This window comes from Mesoplodon mirus (genome assembly GCF_964341445.2).
Source record: "Mesoplodon mirus genome assembly, chromosome: 2".
NCBI classification, from domain to species: Eukaryota; Metazoa; Chordata; class Mammalia; order Artiodactyla; family Ziphiidae; genus Mesoplodon; species Mesoplodon mirus.
In genome coordinates this window covers 191,268,054-191,286,964 of record NC_138977.1, presented here as the reverse complement: position 1 = coordinate 191,286,964, position 18,911 = coordinate 191,268,054, and the positions used below count along the sequence as shown (strand labels likewise).

General features: G+C 40.5%; 1 protein-coding gene across 6 annotated transcripts in view; it reads left to right on the top strand.

Moving 5' to 3' along the window:
• The window catches only part of SGMS1 (sphingomyelin synthase 1), a 292,750-nt gene extending 274,344 nt beyond the window's left edge, over positions 1-18,406 (top strand). For all 6 annotated transcript variants that reach the window (XM_082635590.1, XM_082635589.1, XM_082635592.1 and 3 more), the window contains 3 exons: positions 14,250-14,403; positions 15,925-16,091; positions 16,802-18,406. In XM_082635590.1, the coding sequence (XP_082491716.1) occupies positions 14,250-14,403; positions 15,925-16,091; positions 16,802-16,981 (501 nt within the window). In that variant the 3' untranslated portion in view covers positions 16,982-18,406. The remainder of the gene's footprint in view (positions 1-14,249; positions 14,404-15,924; positions 16,092-16,801) is intronic.
• Positions 18,407-18,911: the final 505 nt, after the last annotated feature.

Sequence of the window (18,911 nt, the reverse complement as noted above, 5' to 3'; positions counted from 1 at the left end):
TCCAGCACTTGATAGCTGTGCAGCAGTTGCATTTAACTTCTCAGAGCCTCAGTCCCTTTGTTGGCAAGACAGGGCTTATGGCACTTTTCGTACCATCTTAAGGAGTTGCGAGAGTGAAAGAAGGCAGTAAATACACAGGGCTCTGTAGATGTAAAATGCTGTCCAGAAATAAGAAAGCTTGGTATGGCCACCACGCCTTAACCCCTAGACTCTTATTCATCCAGAGAAAATGTATTTAACGTGCATTAAGCACCTGCTGTGTCTGAGGTACTGGAGTGCAAGGGGGTGAGCAAAGTAGACAGAAGTCCCTGCCTTTGTGGAAAGTGCTTTAAGACCACCTCATCCAAACTTGCATCTTATATAATGTGGAAAATGCTGTGATATAAGGACCTTAAGCTAAGCCGCTGGCCCTAGGGATAAGAGAAGTAGAGACAGATTTGAGCAATATTTAAGTGGCTGAATCAGTGCAGCTTAGCAATACATTTGATATAGGGAATGAGGAGAGAAAGGAATGATTTCAAAGGCAACTGGCTTTTACCACTGGGATACTTATAAGGTAAGGAGGAAAACGGAGTTAATGACTTCAGATTAAACAAATAGAGTCTGAGGTACTTGTGAGATATCTAAGTGGTGGTGTCCAGGCCAACTAGCAGTCTAGGTCTGAAATTGAGGGGGAAATCAGAGCTAGAAATTAAATATTTGTGATTCATCATATTCTCGGTGGTGTTAAAGCTGTTGGTATGGATGAAAAGGCCAGAGACAGGACGTTAAAGTACGATGCTTCCAGAATTGGTTATACCCTGACTTGAGACACCATCTAAGGCCTGTTGGTTGGTGGATATTCTTATGGTTATCAGTCATCATTAAACTCCAAGGGAAGAGAGTTGAGCTTTAGAATACGACTTTGTTTAACATGGGCACGTGAACTTAAACTTGGTTCTGCCAACATACAAAGCCCCATAATTAGTATACTTAATTCTTCCCTTAACACCAGTATTCAAAACGCATGGCTTCTAAGAAAAATGTTCCAGCAGGTATGCAGTAGTAATTAAGAAAATTGTTCCTAGTGTTCATTCACTTGATGGCAGTGTACTCTTTACTTCACAAAATGTCATGGCTTAGAGAAGTAATTGTCATGTGAAATGATGAGGTGAGAAGAGAAGGGGGCCTGTCATCAGATGCTCCTGCAACAGAGATGAGCTGCTGGGGCGTGAGAAGGGAAGGAAGCATTCAGTTCCTGGAACAGGAGCTTCTGGGAAGCACTAGTCCTGTATCCCAGTGGGTGTGCGTGGTGGGCTTACGAGGCTGCCAAGTTTGTGCAACCTTGATTACTACCCCTTGTTAATATCAACACAGCTTTTCTCCAAGGAGCATGTGTCCCAACCAGAAAACACCTTCTTGTCTTCTTGTTCCAACTTTTTAGGATTCAGTTTTTAAAAATAAAAAAGGCAGAAACATTTGAGGATTCTTCTATGTTCTAAGCTTTATGTAAGAAATTTTTGTTGTTGTTGTTTTAGCAAACTCCACAAGAAAAAAAAGAAAGAAAAAAGAACTGCCCCAGATAACACAGATACACTGTTATTGGAAGAGAAGGGATAACTTCTGCTGTTTTCAACTCTCATTTTAATAATCACTTGAGTTAATCTAATGCCTAAGAATTAAAATGAGATTCATGTTGGTTCTGGTTTTTGGTCTCCATGGTGATCTTAGATTTGAAAACCTTCAAAACGAGAGAGTTACGTTACATCCTGGGTACTTAGCTGGCTAACGCATTAATCTGACATGGTGTTTTCAGTGGAATGATTCTCTTGAACTTCAAAAACGTGTCTTTTTATTTTTCCATCCAGCATACTTGAACATAGCCCGCTGTTGGACAAGGCTGAGATTAATTGGACATCTGAGATTAATTGTTCAGTGGAACAATAAAATACAAATATAATAACAGAAAGACTTCCGTGTTCTTTCCTGCCACTGTCAGTTTTTTCGCACTGCACGAATTAGAAAGATCAAAGCACCTCCTTCAATTCGATGCTAAGCTGTGATGTAGTAATCCTCAGCCTCAAGGGTCTCTTTACTGGCATGTGTTCAGTCTTACAAGGCACAAGACTCATTGCTTTTTAGGATTTTATAACCTTTTTAAGTTCTTTCCTACTTTCTTTTCTACTTTCTGGGTGTTCAGAAGCTGCCCTCCTCGCTGACAAATGTTGGTGTTCTGATTAGCTCCTGCTAACCTTATCAGCATTTCAGAATATGGCTTGTGTTCTGTTACCAAAATAGCTTCGTGTCATCCTGTTGAATCGTGTGGAATTTAAATTGTCAGTGCTTGATTTTACCTAATTTTCTGCTTGCCTCCCAGTTTCTTATCATCAGTATAATTTTGCATTTTGTTCATTCTCATATTTTAAAAAATTTCTCGCTTTATAATTTCCAGTAACCTTCCCCATCCCAAGTCTCTTCTTCACTTTCCCGTTTTTCTCTCCACTGTTCTCTTCCCTTTTCAAGAATGAGAAAAAAAGAAAAAGAAAAATGTACTAAGTCACTTTTTTCTGTCTTAAAAAAAGATTATTTTTCCTCCATTTTAAAGAAACTCTACATTCATTATAGATACATTGTAAAAATGTAAAAAGGAAAACTCTTACACTCATGGTTCTATCTACTGTTCATGTTTCAGTATATTTATTCTTTATGTGTATTTTGCTTACATAGTCTGATCATGCTTTTTGTGCAGTTGTTCCTGTGTCTTTATAGTTAACATTTGTTATATGCATTTTTACATGATTTTATAAACTTTCTAAATGGTTTTCTTATTTATGGGAAGTCGCCAGGGAGACAGGGATTGTGAGGCAGGGAGATTATAGATGTGACTTCTTTTCATAAACAAGCAGATTGCTTACTTCTGAACAAACATTTCTAGAGGACCTGTCTTGCGTGGGGTAAATTTTGAGGATACACAAATATGTAAGACAAATGGGCATCCAAAGCTGTGACAGACATGTAACACATAAGATTATTCTCTGACTACAGTCTTCACTGTAATAGGCGTGTGGTGTTCAGTTGCCATGGAAGCAGAGAAGAAGGTGGCAAACTTTGCTGGGAGTGTTGGCTGCACTGAGGAGGTGCCGTCCAAGCCAAGTCTGAAAAGGATGAGTAGGTGTTTGCCAAGTGGAGTTAAAGGGAGAGAACAGAAAGGGTGTGAAAAGAAGTCTGAGGGCGCAGGTAAAGTTAGATACGCCTGGGCATGTGACCCTGTGGGCTGAGTGGCAGAGAGAAAGCCAGAGAGGCAAGTTGTGGGCAGATTTTAAGGGGTCTGGTCACCCTTCTAAGGAGTTTGGCCCAGGAAGCCAGGAAAGGTTGAAGCAGTGAATAGGATGTGATCACATCTGTCTCTTAGAAAACCATCTCTCCAGTGATACAGAAGGTAAGCTGTTTGGGAGAGAGGAGGGGAGGTAGACTTCGAGCGGTGCTAAATTATGTCTACCTGTTTCGTGCCAGGTATGATTCTCAATGTCTTTTCATTGAAGTCTCACAGTCATGAGTGGGAGGAAGTTGCAGTTGGTCCAGAGATGCTTGACTTGCCTGTTGTCTTGCAGGTACTAACTAAGTGGCAGAGACAAGAAGTTCGGCCGCATCTCTGTTCTTGGTGCTTCACACGAGGGAGGCAGATGAGGCTGCTTTTGTGTGGTGTTTCGAATTTAGAGTTGAGGAATGCCTAGACCAGGGCAAACACTGGGAAGGTGACAGAGGTTTCCTACGTGGCAGCAGTCATCTAGTGTGAAGAGGTCACCAGGGTGAAAAAGCATTCACTGAAGAAATCCAAAGAGCCTCGGAGGTGACGCTGTATGACTCTACACGAAGCGTGATCCACTGTGTCAGAGTACAGGCAGATGGACAGCAGGACTTTTGTCCTGAGGAAGGTTCCAGAGCTTCCTAGACACTGCAGGCCAATGGGTTCCATTCAGAAGCCATACTGTCCTGCTTGAGAGGCTCCCACTGGCCACATGTGAGACAATTGGAGCATCACAATGAAATTATGACAGTAATTAATTATAATACATTAATAAGAAACATTTAAAAAATTAGTGCTGGTGGAGAAAAAATTAACTGCCAGATATAAAAGAAATATTAGAAATAGAAAATCACCATTTTGCAACCACTGTAGTAATAATTCAAGCAAGAATCATCAACAGATGCTAAAGCCACTGGGTGAAAGGTCGGGCACCATAACATTTATATAGTTTCAAAAAGTCACAAACTGCTTGTTAATAATAAAGGGGCAAAGGTGTGTATTCGGAGGAGAAATCTGGCAGACACTCTGGCAGCCAAGTGATCAAACCAGCAGCAGGATAAATGATATCAGATGCTTTTTGATATGATGCACTGGGTAGGACACATCATTTCTGTATATTCCTGCCAATAACATTTAACCTGAGTTTAAACATAAGGAAACAATCAGATAAAGCCAAATGGAGGGACATGCTGTTGATATAAAAAAGCTAGACTGGACTCTTTAAAAATGTCAGTGTCATTTAAAAAAAAAAAAGGACTGAGAAACTAGTAGACTAAGAAAAATTAAGATTATGACAAGTACCCTCAGTATGTCTCCTCTGATTGAATCCTAGATTCGGGGGGAAAGCTATACAGGACATTGTTGAGACTATGGGGGTGTCTGAATAAGGATGTCTATTAACCATGATAGTATTCTATCATTGTTAAATTTCGTGAGTGTGATTACAGAAGAAAATGTCCTTGTTTGTATACTTAAGGGTAAAGTGTCATAATGTATTCAACTTAATTCTCAAATGGCCCAGGAAAAAAAAGTGGGAGAAGAAGGAGAAGCAAATGTGGCAAAATATTGATAACTGATGAGTCTAAGGATGTTCATTATTCTCTTCTTTAGATTTACACATTTTCAAAGCAAAAATTTAAGGGAATTTTTTTTTCAATTTTCACTTCATGACCAGGTAGGCTACACAATCTCTCAGATATAATTTTTGTTAAAGGGAAATCTTGCCTGACTGAAATACTGGATTTCTTTAATGTGACAAATAAGTATCTGGGTAAATGGAAATCCATAGCTGACCTTTATTTAAGATTTTATGAAGCCTTTGATAAGTCTCCTTACCAAAGGCCATGAAAATATTTTTACGTTTTTACTGGGGGAAAGGGAGGCTGGTAGGGGATGAGTGCTTTATTGCTGATGATTTAGAGACCCCTCCCCATGAAAAAAAAAAAAAAGCCTGCCTGGTATAGGACCTCTTGGATACATTGGATAATGGAGCAGTATGGAGAGCCAAATCCCTCAGAGCTCAGTGGAGGGAAAAATGTTTTTAAAGTTGTATATCTGAGTTCTAAGAGGATGCGCATAAGGAAATCTCCCTACTTCAGATCATTTGAGATGGATATAATATTTGCAGATGAAACTAAATCTTCCCAGGAATGAAAGGATAACCATCTGAGGAAGAATTCATAAAAGTGATCACAGACGAACATCCGTGAGGGCTGTGTATTTAAGGAGAACCATCCCAATTTCACTTCTTGGCTGCTAAGCGTTGAGTTCTCACTTAAGGAACTCCTTACCCAAATGATGGACCTAACTTGATCATTGTAATGTGGTCTGATTTTTGTATAGCACTTTATAATTTTTGAGCAATCACTTTTATAGACATTACCTCCCTTTGGCAGTGAGGGTTGAGGATGAGGTGGTGGTGTTCTCGCCATTTTACAGATGAGAAAACTGAAGCTAGAATGGGTAAAATGGTTTGTCCAGAGCCACCCGCATGGTTAACCCAAAACTGGGGCTTGCGGCTGGATTTATCCTCATTGTTGTTCTTATGACATAAGCTTAGAGGTCTTTGGAGCATCCCTCCTACACAGCACAACATAAAGCAGGGAAAGTTAAGATCAAACTGAAAACACCTTGTTCAAGGTGGAAAATGTGTAATTTGTTTGTGAAAGATTCCCATGGAAATAACTTTTTTAGAGATGGGGAAATTTGATTTAATGGAAAAAACACATATGAAAAATAGCTCTTTAGTGAATAATGAATAAAATTTTTAAGCCATTCAACTATATTTAAATGATTTATGTAAAATGGATTCAGTTTCATTAGCATGACAAAAACAAACAAAAAAAAGTGAACCTGGAGACATGGTCCAGCCTTTGTTATTTGGAGACGTGTGTGCACCAATAGCTGCTCTTTCCAGGGATCCAAAAGGCAAGATCCTTTAGTGAGAGGTAAGACATTTGGATCTGATCCAACTGAGTCACTGTGAAATAGAAAAATAGCGCCTCTATTTGCTTATCTGTAAAATGGATATAATTACATATACACTAACCACCTGATAGGCTTGTGAGGCTACAGTGAGATAATTGATAGGAAAACTCTGTTAAAAAGTTGGAATCTCTATACAAACAAAATGTACTATTTTATTATGTAGAAACGACCCTACATTCCTTTTTGTTGTTTTTTTTTTACTCCTCAATCGACAGTAATAAAAAGGTATGAGAAATTATAAGGGACAGTTTTTTTTTTTAATTGGCGTATAATTGCTTTACAGTGTTGTGTTAGTTTCTGCTGTCCAATGAAGTGAATCAGCTATTTGTATACATATATCCCCTCCCTCTTGGACCTCCCTCCCCACCTCCAATCCCATCCATCTAGATCATCACAGAGCACTGAACTGAGCTCCCAGTGCTATACAGCAGGTTCCCACTAGCTAGCTATTTTACACATGGTAGTGTATTTATGTCAAACCTGATCTCCCAATTCCTCCCACCCTCCCCTTGCCCCACTGTGTCCACACGTCCATCCTCTACATCTGAGTCTCTATTCCTGCCCTGGAAATAGGTTCATCTGTACTATTTTTCTAGATTCCACACATATGCATTAATATACGATATTTGTTTTTCTCTTTCTGACTTACTTCACTTTGTATGACAGACTCTAGGTCCATCCATATCTCTACAAATGACCCAATTTCGTTCCTTTTTATGGCTGAGTAATATTCCATTGTATATATGTACCACATCTTCATGGTATATATGTATCACAGAAGGTCTGAGAAATTATAAGGGGCAGTTTTGAACCTCTCACTGCTGCTGTGAAATCTAAAACATTCATCAGACTTAGTAACACACCATCTTCCCCTCAGAGTCTTCAAGGTCATGCTCAAGGACATTTCATGGCTCAAATTAGTTCTTAAGTGTCCATCACTGGTTAGGAGGGCCATGTGCCTGTTGAAATTCAGGAAGTGGCATAGTTTTGCTGCTTTTGTTTGGGAGTTGAAGTTGAGGCGGGGACTGCAGCACGTAGCATGTGTTTCCCAGTTGCAGGCTGCGCAGGACATGGATTGATGGGGATTCCACTGATCCTCCTGTTCGCTGATGCTTGATTCCCTTAGCGGATCTGACCTGTGATCTGGGTGTTGAAAAGCAGCTTTCTTTACATGCCATGGATGATAGTGAATTTTCTCTTTTGGAGGAAGACTTTTCTTCTGGAACAAGACAAGAAGTTATTTGCCCTGGTACTAGTAGGTAGATTCATTGAATGCATGAATGAGGACAGGTCCACTGAGAGACATCTGACTGTTCGTGGTGGCTGATATGGGGCATGATGGCATGACATTACCTTTGTAAGGAACCTAGGCTGCTCAGAGCAAGGTTGCTTCACGTGTATCCGGTTCTTGGTTTATGCAGGCTTGGGGAGGCGTTGGCAGTGTACAGGTAGTGTGCAGTTTGCAAATAATACATACGTGGAGTCAGAGGACTTGGGTCCCATTCCAGCTCCCAAACTGAACAGCTGGGGGACCCAGGACAGAGTTAAGACCTGCCTCCCTGATTTTTCGGGGCTGCTGTAAGATGAAGCATTGGTAAGACGCAAGGATTATATTAAATAGCATTTCTGCTCTTTAGCACTCACTTTCAGCCCTTCCTCCAAGCTATACGAAAGCCATTGATTCGTGCAGCATTATTTGATGAGTTTGGGTTCCAGTTTCTCCCTCTCCTGCCGGAAGGGGATGAAGCACAGTGAATCTCCCCACTTTTCAGATGCACTTAAGAGAAAAGGCAAGTGCATGAGGCCATCTGCAAACTGAATGGTGGTGAACAGCCCGTCATCAGAGCACTGTGTATTCAACATTGAAAACATACTGGGGGGGGCTTCCCTGGTGGCACAGTGGTTGAGAGTCCGCCTGCCGATGCAGGGGACACGGGTTCATGCCCCGGTCCGGAAAGATCCCACATGCCGCGGAGCGGCTGGGCCCGTGAGCCATGGCTGCTAGGCCTGCGCGTCCGGAGCCTGTGCTCCGCAACGGGAGAGGCCACAATGGTGAGAGGCCCACGTACCGCAAAAAAAAAACATACTGGGGGAACCTGTTTTTCAGTAACCAAAGGCTCACTGGTTTGAACCCTTCTGGAGTGGTCTGTCTCTTTCAGAAGCCTCTCCGTCTGCCTTCTGCTCTCAATTTCTTTCTATGTCTCATATTGCTTAAGTGATTTGGCCAGTTAATTTCTTGGCCGTTCATTAGACGTTGAAGAAAATTGCTCTGTTTTTACTGAAAAGTGATTTTTCTCTGACCCCAGGAGATCGTAATTCACATAATGATGCAGATGCAAGACCTTGTCACAGCTTTGTAGTGCCCAGTGAGAAAGTGTGTGAATGTCCCCCAAATATCTCTGCTTTCAAAGATGAGCACTCAAAAGTCTACTGATGGGGAGGTTAGAGCTCCAGGTACACACCTCTTTCCCACTGAATGCAACCCAAAACACAGGCCACAGTGTCTGGAGCAGCCCTTTGAGGACTCTGGAAAATGGTAGCAGGCAGAGTGCAGAAGGAAACTAAAATGAGAAGTGAGGGAGATCGAGCTGGGAGTTTCCTGTTTCTGCTTCCTCCTCCTCCTCCCTCCCCCTCCTCCCCTCCTCCCCTCCTTCCTTTTCCTCCTTTTCCTTTCTCCCTCCTCCCCCTTGTTCCTCCTCCTCCATCCTCCTCCTCTTCCTCTTCTTCTTCTGTTTTCTTCCCATGTCTCCTGCCTGTACTCAGAGGTAACCTAAATCTCAGAACTGCAGAACTCCACAGGAATCCCCTCCTTTCTAGCCCAACAAGCAGGAAAAGAAGTTCCCTTGGGTTAGAGACGAGAGAACTCCTACCAGTTTCTGTGCAAACCATGCTAACATGCAGTGTGTACATCCTAGATTTTTTTCTGTGCATGTTTTTTTAAACAGTTATAATTATACCAAACATTTTGTTTCATTTTTTTCCTCTTGGTAGAAGAAAATATTTATGATATAACTTACTACAAAGTCATTGTATGCTTATTTTTAAATAATGTATTAAACAATTATGGCCTAGTTCAGTGTATTTGAATCACTATAGTGTGCATTTGAATCACCTCAGATTCTGGCTCAGTAGGTCCTGAGAGGGTACAGGCACACCTTATTTTACTGAGCATTGCTTTATTACACTTCATAGTTATCGCAATCTTTAGAAACTGAAAGTTGTGGCAATTCTGGGTGGGACAAGTCTGTCACCACCATTTTTCCAGAATCATTTACTCACTTCATGTGTGTGTCACATTTTGGTAATTCTTGCAGTTTTTCAAACTTTGTATTTGTTATGTGATCTGTGACCAGTGATCTTTGATGTTACTCCTGCCACTTGCTGAAGGCTCAGATGATGGTTAGTTAGCATTTTTAGCAATAAAATATTTTTTTAATTAAGGCACGTGCATTGGTTTTTTAGACATAATGCTATTGTACACTTAATAGACTACAATATCCATAGCTTTTTATGCACTGGGAAACCAAAAAATTCACAAAACTCGCTTAATTGGAATATTCACTTTATTGCTGTGGTCTGGAACCGAACCTGAAGTATCTCCGAGGTAGGCCTGTAATGACAGGCAACCCCTGGTGTTGCCAGTGCAACACCTGACCCAGGTCCTGAATGGCAAGAGAACAGTTATTTAACAATTCCCATTTGGGTTGTTTCCAGTTTGTTGCTTTTATAAATAATATTGTGCGTACAGGTTTTCTTCATGTTCGGGATCACTTCTTGGAGGTAGGTGCCTAGAAACAACTAAGCACCGAGTCACACACAGGTCATGGCTATTTGGATTGGTGGTCAATATTGATGATTATTTTTGCAGAGGATTTTGCCAGTTGTAATAAATATATTACTCCCCAGGTTGCTGATGAGGAAATTGACGCTTAGAGTGGTTCGGCTGCCCAGGGTCACACAGCTAATTGGTAGGAGAGCCATGCTTTTAACCCAGCCTGTCTGTTTCAGAGGCCACTGCCTCTTCCTGCCTGCACTGCTGGCTGCTGCATTTACCATGTTCCTTCCCTCCTCTTTAAGGAGCCTGTTTGAGAAGATTAGTGACGTTGTCCCTGCCCCACCATTGGCTATCTTTTTTTAGTTTTGCTAATTAGATATGGGAAAGAATGAGCTCCTGTTAATGTTAATTTTTATTTCAATTTGTTTGACAGAGCCAGTGCCTCCAGCTGGTCACATCCTTTGTCCTTTGATAAATTTTGTTTCCTAAATGGTCTTATTTACTTGATTTATATGTACTGTGTACACGGTAAAGATGTTAAGTTGTTTCTGCTCCAATTGTCTTGTCATTTGTCTTAGAGTTTGTTTGCTTTCTTAAAGTGTAATTTAAAAATTTTATGTAGCTGTAACCATCCATCTTCTCTTCCTGTTCCCCACTGAGCTTTTAAAGAGCCTTTCCCCTTGCAGAGGTTTGACAATCATAGAAAGATATTTTTAAAAGAAAGCATAGATGTATTAAGGGCACTTGTAAGAAATGGAGCATTAATTTTTGGCTGTTCTTCCTCAATGCCATGTTTACCTCATAATCTCTCCCTCTTTTCCTACCCATACAGTTTCTCCAAAGATATTTTCCTACCAAAATGAGAGGGCAAATTTAGGGGGAATGGTGCTCAAGAATATGATTTATAGTTTTCAAAACACAGAGGGAGTTTCGAAAGGACAATTTGAAATAATGTAAACTGAAGAACTACCTAAGCTTTTTGGCCATAATTTTCTTCCATTTATTATCCGTTGTTGTGACAGAACCAGACCAAACTTGCAATCTAAAACTTTCAGAAATTTTTTATCATGTTTATACATGCATGCAATTTAAGAAACAAAATGACCCTACAGGACTTATTATGAAAAACCATGGTATGCAACCCTTACCCTAATTGTACTCAGCCTGCTTTCCTATTCTCTTTAGCTCTTTTAACTGAGTCTTGTGGTGTTTACCTTCATTTCTTTAACTCTTTTTACAGAATTTTTGTGTGTGTATGTGTTTATCCTCAGGTCTCTAAGTGCCATGGCGATATTGTTTCTTTATAATTTCTAATACAGGCTGTTGCTGACTTCCTGCTGGGGAAGGCCAGGATTTAGAGCCCTTGTATTCCCCGCACAATCCACCCCCCCAGCTTGTATGTGTTCTGTGCCTTTCTTCCCCTCCCCCACCATCCCAGTACAGGAGTTTAGGCTTCTTATCCCATCTTCCCAGTGTTATTTTCTGTCCTTGATTTAACTCAGTATTCAGAGCTTACATTCTTACAGTTTTGTAAATGCTATTCATAGCCAAGTCATATAGTTTCCTATAATTACTTTTCCTTTTCAACACAATATTTCATTTCCTGTAGAGTCCGTAATTGCCTTGCTTTTTGCTCTGTTAGTTTTCTGTGTACTTACTCATTCCCGTGTTGTGACTCAGTGCAGCCGCGGAATTAGGTGTTCTGTTAGCCTCACCTCCAGAGCTCTGACTCACCCATGTAGGGGGCTCCCTCTCTTAGGCCTACAGCACAGCACTCAGTCTTCCCTTCGCTGGCATCCTAGCAAATCCCGTTTCTTCTTTTTTCTGTTCTCTCCTTTGCTTTGTAGAGTACATCTTCTGTAATTTCCCGCAAAAAGAATACATAGGTGGTAAATATTGTGAAATCTTGTATATATGAAATGACTTTAGTTTATCCTTGGTCTATTTTTTTTTTTTTTTCCGGTACTCGGGCCTCTTACCACTGCGGCCTCTCCCGTCGCGGAGCACAGGCTCCGGACACACAGGCCCAGCGGCCACGGCTCACAGGCCCAGCCGCTCCACGGCACATGGGATCCTCCCAGACCGGGGCACGAACCCATGTCCCCCGCATCGGCAGGCGGACTCCCAACCACTGCGCCACCAGGGAAGCCCCTATCCTTGGTCTATTTTTTAAGCCTAGGCTCAGTTAATAATATGGCTGGGTATAGAATTCTAAGTTGGAAATCATTTTCCCTCAGAATTTGGAGGCATTTTTCTGAAGCCTTTTCTTTTCCAGTATTGCTTTTGAAGAAGCCTGATTCTTGATCTTTTGTGTGAAGCTTGTTTTTGATCTCTGGATGCGTGAAGGTCCCTTGTTAGCCCCAAGTTTCTGAAGTTCCGTAATGCTGAGTCTTGCTATGTAGATCTGTTTGCTTCTGTTGAGCTGGGCTTTCAGTGATCCCTTTCAATTTGGAAATCCGTATCCGCTATGTGGTATGTTCAACCTGACCTCCTTAACTAGAAATCTTGATCAGTTTTTTTAAAGGGAAATTATAATGAAACATATTTCCCAGAGCCCAGAATATTATCAGATAAATGTTGAAAAGGGGTCATGGTGATTAAGTTGGCTAACCAAAATTTAAAAGAATGCTGACAAACATAAAGTATAGACAATCACAGATTTGATTTGCCAGAACAAATAAAAGTTTCGGTGAATGGCTTGTTCATGCCATTTACCACTCTAGTATCCAGCCCAGACTTGTATCAGAGACAGGTAGATTTATTTACAAACTTTTTCACTCTTATTAAAAGGAAAAACATGCAGTTCTACCCACATAATTTCAGGAGATTGAAGGTACATCCCACTCAGTCCCTTGCTTAAATTTGGTCCCCAAAACTCACATACCAAAAAAAAATTCATATATTTGACTTTCCAACCTCCAGCTGCTTTAGCTAATAATTTAGTAGAACATTTGTCCTCTAGGCCAAGCGTGTGAAATAGATCTTTAAATTTTTCCCAGAGATTTTCCCCCAGATGGCAGTTACGGTAGTAAATCAATCAGTCAGTCTTTATCAGTGTAGTGAAAAAAAAAATTCAGTAACTAAATATCTGCTGACATGTGCTCTAAAAAGTGCCAACATCTAAGGGAAGCTCTGAAGCTGCATGCTTCATCTCTAGGACCACACTCTTCCAAGGGCTGTCTGAACAGCAGTGAATATTGAGTGGGCACACTTCATGGCGGTGGGGGGTGGGGGTGGATTTTACATGTCTTAATATAAATTTGTAAAGGAAAAACACTCCTCTGCGTCTCCTGTACTCTGAAAACCCCATTGAATACTTCTGTGACTAGATATATGGGTTCCCCCCCTCACACACACACACAAGCAAATCTCTAACCCTCTTTAACTCCATTCTGGCACTGTCTACCTGGAAATAGCATCAGATCCCACAGGGTAAGGGCTCAGTCTCACACTGACTGTCACCCCCCAACCACTTCAGACTCTGATCACACGTTCAGATTGTCACATATACTTCTTACCGACCAGCTTTAAATTGGAAGTTCCTATGACCCCCCTCCTTGGGTTCAGTTAATTTGCTAGAGCTCACAGAACTCAGGAAAACATTTTACTTACTAGATTAGCAGTTTATTATAAAAGGATATAACTTAGGACCAGCCACACGGAAGAGATGTGTAGGGCAAGGTATGTGGGAAGGGGCGTGCATCACTCTCCCCACATCTCCTCATGTTCACCAACCTGGAAGCTCTCCAAATCCCTGTCCTTTTGGATTTCTGTGGAGGCTTCATTATAGAGGCATGATTGATTAAATCATTGGCCATTGGTAATTCACTCAACCCCCAGCCCTTCTCCCCTCCTTGGAAGTGGGGGGAAGTGGGAAAGAGGTTCCAACCCTCTAGTCACCTGGTTGGATCTCCTGGCAACCACCCCCATCCTTAGGGGCTTTCCAGAAGTCACCTTGAACTCATGAACATGAACCTAGGTGTGGTTGAAAGGGGCTTTTATGAATAACAAAAGACACCTCTATCTCTTCTCGGGAAATTCCAAAGGTTGTAGAAGCTCTGTGCCAGGAACAGGGACGAAGACCAAATATATATTTCTTATTATAAATCACAATATTACAAAGCTTAATTCTGAATATAAATTATAATCGTAGCAGACTTTTATGTGGGCTAATAGTCTGATTTTTTCTTTTCCCACCAGCTTTTCGGAGACTGGGAAGCCCAACTGCGGAGAATAATGAAGCTCATTGCTGGCGGCGGCCTGTCCATCACAGGCTCCCACAACATGTGTGGGGACTACCTGTACAGCGGCCACACGGTCATGCTCACACTCACCTACCTATTTATCAAAGAGTGTAAGTCGAAAGCAGGCTTCCATGAGACATGTAACCGGGCATGGAAAATGGGAACAGAACAGGCCTGATGTCAGTGGCCCTGGGGGGCGGGATTCCTACTCCTTGCTGGTTGGTACCTGCAATACTTTAATGGGGTTAAGCCTTATCCTTGGAGATGCCATATTGGAAGACTTGGGTCACAAACTGATTTTGAATCCTGGTGCTATCACTTACTAGCTCTGTGACCTTGGGGAAAACCTCTAGCCTCTGTAAGTCATAGTTTCCTCATCTTTAGAATGAGATACTGATAGCTCCTTCATGAATGAGGGAGAGGTTGTGAAAATTCAAATAGATGGCATATAGGGACACTAGTAGAGGTGCAGGGAGAATGAACGGTAGCCGGTCTTTGTTGTTGTATTGTTAAGAGTACCAAGTACAGATTTTCCTGGAAATGGAACATGGAGCCCTGTACATACTCTTAAGACCCTACCCCCGACCGTGACCACTCCATTTAAGCTGACAAAACTCCCTTCACCCTCTCTACTGCTGATCCCACTTATTTGGTTCAATTTTTTTACTTTTCCATAGGCTTTAACACCTTCTAACATAGTGTATAATTTACTTTATTATAATTATTATTTATTGTTTCTCTTCACTACTAGGAAGGGATCTCCCCACAAAGGCAGGCTCTTTGCTTATTTTGTTCATTGATTCCAGTGACGAGAGCAGTTCCTGTCCTGGGCACATCGTAGATGCTCAATAAAAAGTGGTTGAATGAATGATGGATACTTGGACCCCTTGAAAATTCTGTAAAAGCCTAAACTGTCTTCCCCAGGGTGAGAAGGGTAGATCACACTCAGACAACGTTGTTGCCTAAAATTTCAGACCCTCTGAAGCCCACTCACTGAGAATACAAGGTAGAAAGGCCTGCACTAATAGAGATTTTGAATCTCCCATCAGATGACTTCCCAGACACTGCCGTGACCTTGGGAACATACTTGGGCTTGAATTCCCAGGCATTTGGATTCTCTCTTATTTGTATTTGAGAAATGGACATCTCAAAGACTTTCCAATTAGTGTATGGTTGCAGAACTTGGAAAGCAAACAGGGCAGTTGTATCAATTATAATTGCCTAGTCTGTGTATAAGGATCAAAAGGTATTGATTTTTGTATAGAGCATTAATCCCAAATTATTTCCTGGTAAATTTAATTGTCAGTGGGCGGTTTTGTTTTGTATTTTAATGGAGCGTGATGCGTTAACCTGTCCTTATTTGTCCTTTTAAGCTACATTTATAATTACATGAGTCAAGTAATAAGCAAATATAAATTACTATGGCTAAGAAAATCACTTTATGAAATAAGCTGCATCCCTTCTAACCTCCGTCACAGAGAAATGAAAGCCCTTAGATTTGCTACCCCAAAAGATCTGTTTTCAGAAGGCAAGATCCAAGGTAATTGGATTCAGAAGTAGTAGTTGAGGCATGGTTGGGTGCCCTTAGTGGTACTTGAATAATGGGACTATTGCAAATTTCTTCTTTTCAGATTCCCCTCGACGACTGTGGTGGTACCACTGGATCTGCTGGCTTCTCAGCGTGGTTGGAATCTTCTGTATTCTCTTGGCACATGACCACTACACTGTGGATGTGGTGGTGGCATATTACATCACCACAAGACTCTTCTGGTGGTACCACACTATGGCCAATCAGCAAGTGAGTTTTTCTCCCCATTTGATTTTAACTCCTATTGCTCTTGGCCTGCCGTCGCTGGCATGGCAGGGGGAAAAGTGCAAAGAACCCACAGATGTCTTCGGTTTCTCTTTTCTTAAGAGGTAGTCAGCTAAGGTTGTGTTGTCTCTTGTGATGCTGATCCACTTCTGAATGAAAGATGAACCAGAAATGTGTTAATATAATGACATAGGAGATGGCATCCTTCTAGAACAAGAATCACATTCTCATTGTCCCTGGAAAATATTTTTTAAGCTGTGCCCACCTCTTGCTTAATTTGCATTCCTACCTTCTTTTCTATCTTTGGCCCCTCACCAGCTTAATACTTAACATTTAATTAAGTCTCTCTGTTTTCATCCTAGAAGAGTAGCTAAAACGCTAATTGAGGTATTTATTTATAGACAAGAGAGTAAGCCGCATGTTCCCCGTGTACTCCCGGAATTGGAGTTATTTGTTTTTCTGCTAGTGTGTGGCCCGGTTTACAGCTAAGTGCAGAGTGTAGAACGGTGGTGGGAGTGTGAAACTGTGGCTATGTAGATGGTCATGGGGTGGGTCTGGGGGCCTTTGTGAATTTTAATATGGAAACTATTTGAACCTAAAGTGAAAGGTTATGAGAAACATGTGTATGTTCCTTTTGGGGCTGGAACCATCAGTTGTTCTTCCTGACTTGGTTTTCTCTTTCTGTGTTCTCTTAGGTGCTAAAAGAAGCTTCCCAGATGAACCTCCTGGCCAGAGTGTGGTGGTACAGGCCATTTCAGTACTTTGAAAGGAATGTCCAAGGAATTGTACCTCGATCTTACCATTGGCCCTTCCCCTGGCCAGTAATCCACCTCGGTAGGCAAGTTAAATACAGCCGGTTGGTGAGTGACACATAACAGCTGTACATGGTGGGGAAAGAGGAGCTGTCCGAAGTGCTAAGAACTCCATGAGAAAAGATGCCATAAAATGAACACCTCCCTTATCCTGTTATCTTTCAACAGTTACCTTGACTTAACCGATTGAGTTACCTGGTCAGCACTGTGATCTTTTTTTCTCTCCAAAGGACCCGCGTTGGACAACAATAAAGAAAATTTAACCTGTTGTGCACTGTATACATTTCCTGTTCATAGGCTTGGGATTTACATAACCTTGCAACCACCGTGTTCCTTTGTATATGACGCAACAGCATAAACGTAAGCTTTTATATCATAAGTTCTGGTCTTTCCAGTCACACCTGGAAATAAAGCGTATTATTTTCTTGGGAAAACATACTTTTCATATCTCTTGCCCCAAAGATTGGGCTGTAAGCCATTTTCTAGCAAATGTCTCTATGAAGGTTTCTAAGCGCCTGAATGGGGTTCGATTCTGAAATCTTTCTACCTGTTGCACCGATATTCAAATAAAAATGACAGACACAGAAAGGTTTGGTAACTTTGGATTTTGTAAAAATCAGCAGAGACAGTGTCAAAAAGTGCAAAAAAAAGATTCTGTTATAAAGTGATTTTCTAAGTATTTCCTAACTTTATTTTTCAAAATGATGTTATGAAAACCAAATTTAAAGATTTTTACATGTCAGAGAAAAGAGAGTTAAAATTTAAAAATGCTTCTTGGGAGAGAAATTTGTCTATGTTTCTAGTGCCTTTCTTGTCTTGATTGTATGGTCAGTAGGCAATCTTCAATGTTTTTATTTAAAATAAAGTATTCCATGAAAATATATATGTATGTATTACTACTAAATTTTGCATTATAGCTAAATTAAATCAGAAGACTGCTTATGGTTTTTTAATTGCTATGAATTAAAGAATGGGAGAGTTAATTAGAAAGTCAGAGCCTGTTCCCATATTGTGAGCAGGTGGCAATGACAGGTACCACTTCAATTATTTTATCATCTATTTGGTAGTTTGATTTTAACTATACAATGAAAACAGCCATGAATACTTTGTTTTTAAAAAGAGAGTTTTGAAAATGATCACTTAACTAAAAATTGAAAGCTATAAATCAGTTATCCATACTCTCATGGCAATTTTGTTGGTAAACAACAAAGAAGAGATCTATTTCTTTAAAATATATTTGTGCAGGAACTGCATGTAACTCTTAAGTTTTACTCCTAACATGAGTATGTTTGGGGAAGTATTCTATTCTATACTTGCCAATGTGGAGAACAAAATAGTTTTTTAAGAATGAAGAAGTATATATACATCCATTCTGTATTTTACGTGCAGCAGAATTATCTTCCGTAGGGTTTTTTTTGTGTATTCACAAGGTAATATTTGTATTGTAAAACAATAATGGTGAAGGAAATAAAAAGGCTTTTAAAATTTTGTTTGTTTTAAATCTTTGTAAAATTATTCCAGAGAGTATACTGATATCTTATTAACAGCTTACCTAGATCATAAAATAATCAAAATGCACTTTTTAATAAAAACTGATACTTAAAATAAATGGCTACTATTTCTAATGTGTTCACATTCTTCACAAAAGTCGTAAATGAAGACATTAAAGCAAGATGAAAAACTGAGTTTTGAAATTTCCTTGCTGAGTTTGTTTGACAGAGGGCCTTTATAATCATGTTCCTTTTCCCTTGAGATTCCTTAAAATGTACTTTAAAGTTCGGTAACCTCTACAGATTGAGTGTATTTTTAAAAACATATAAAAAGACTTACAGATAAGTTTAAGTCAAACTGCAGACCACTGTTTACCAATAATTTTGAGTTCTCTAATTCTCAATCAAGTCACTTACTTAACTTTTTCCCCCTATAACTGGAAGTAATACGACTTTTTCAGTTTAGTTGGAAAGGAAAAGTCAATTCTGAAATGAGAAATACA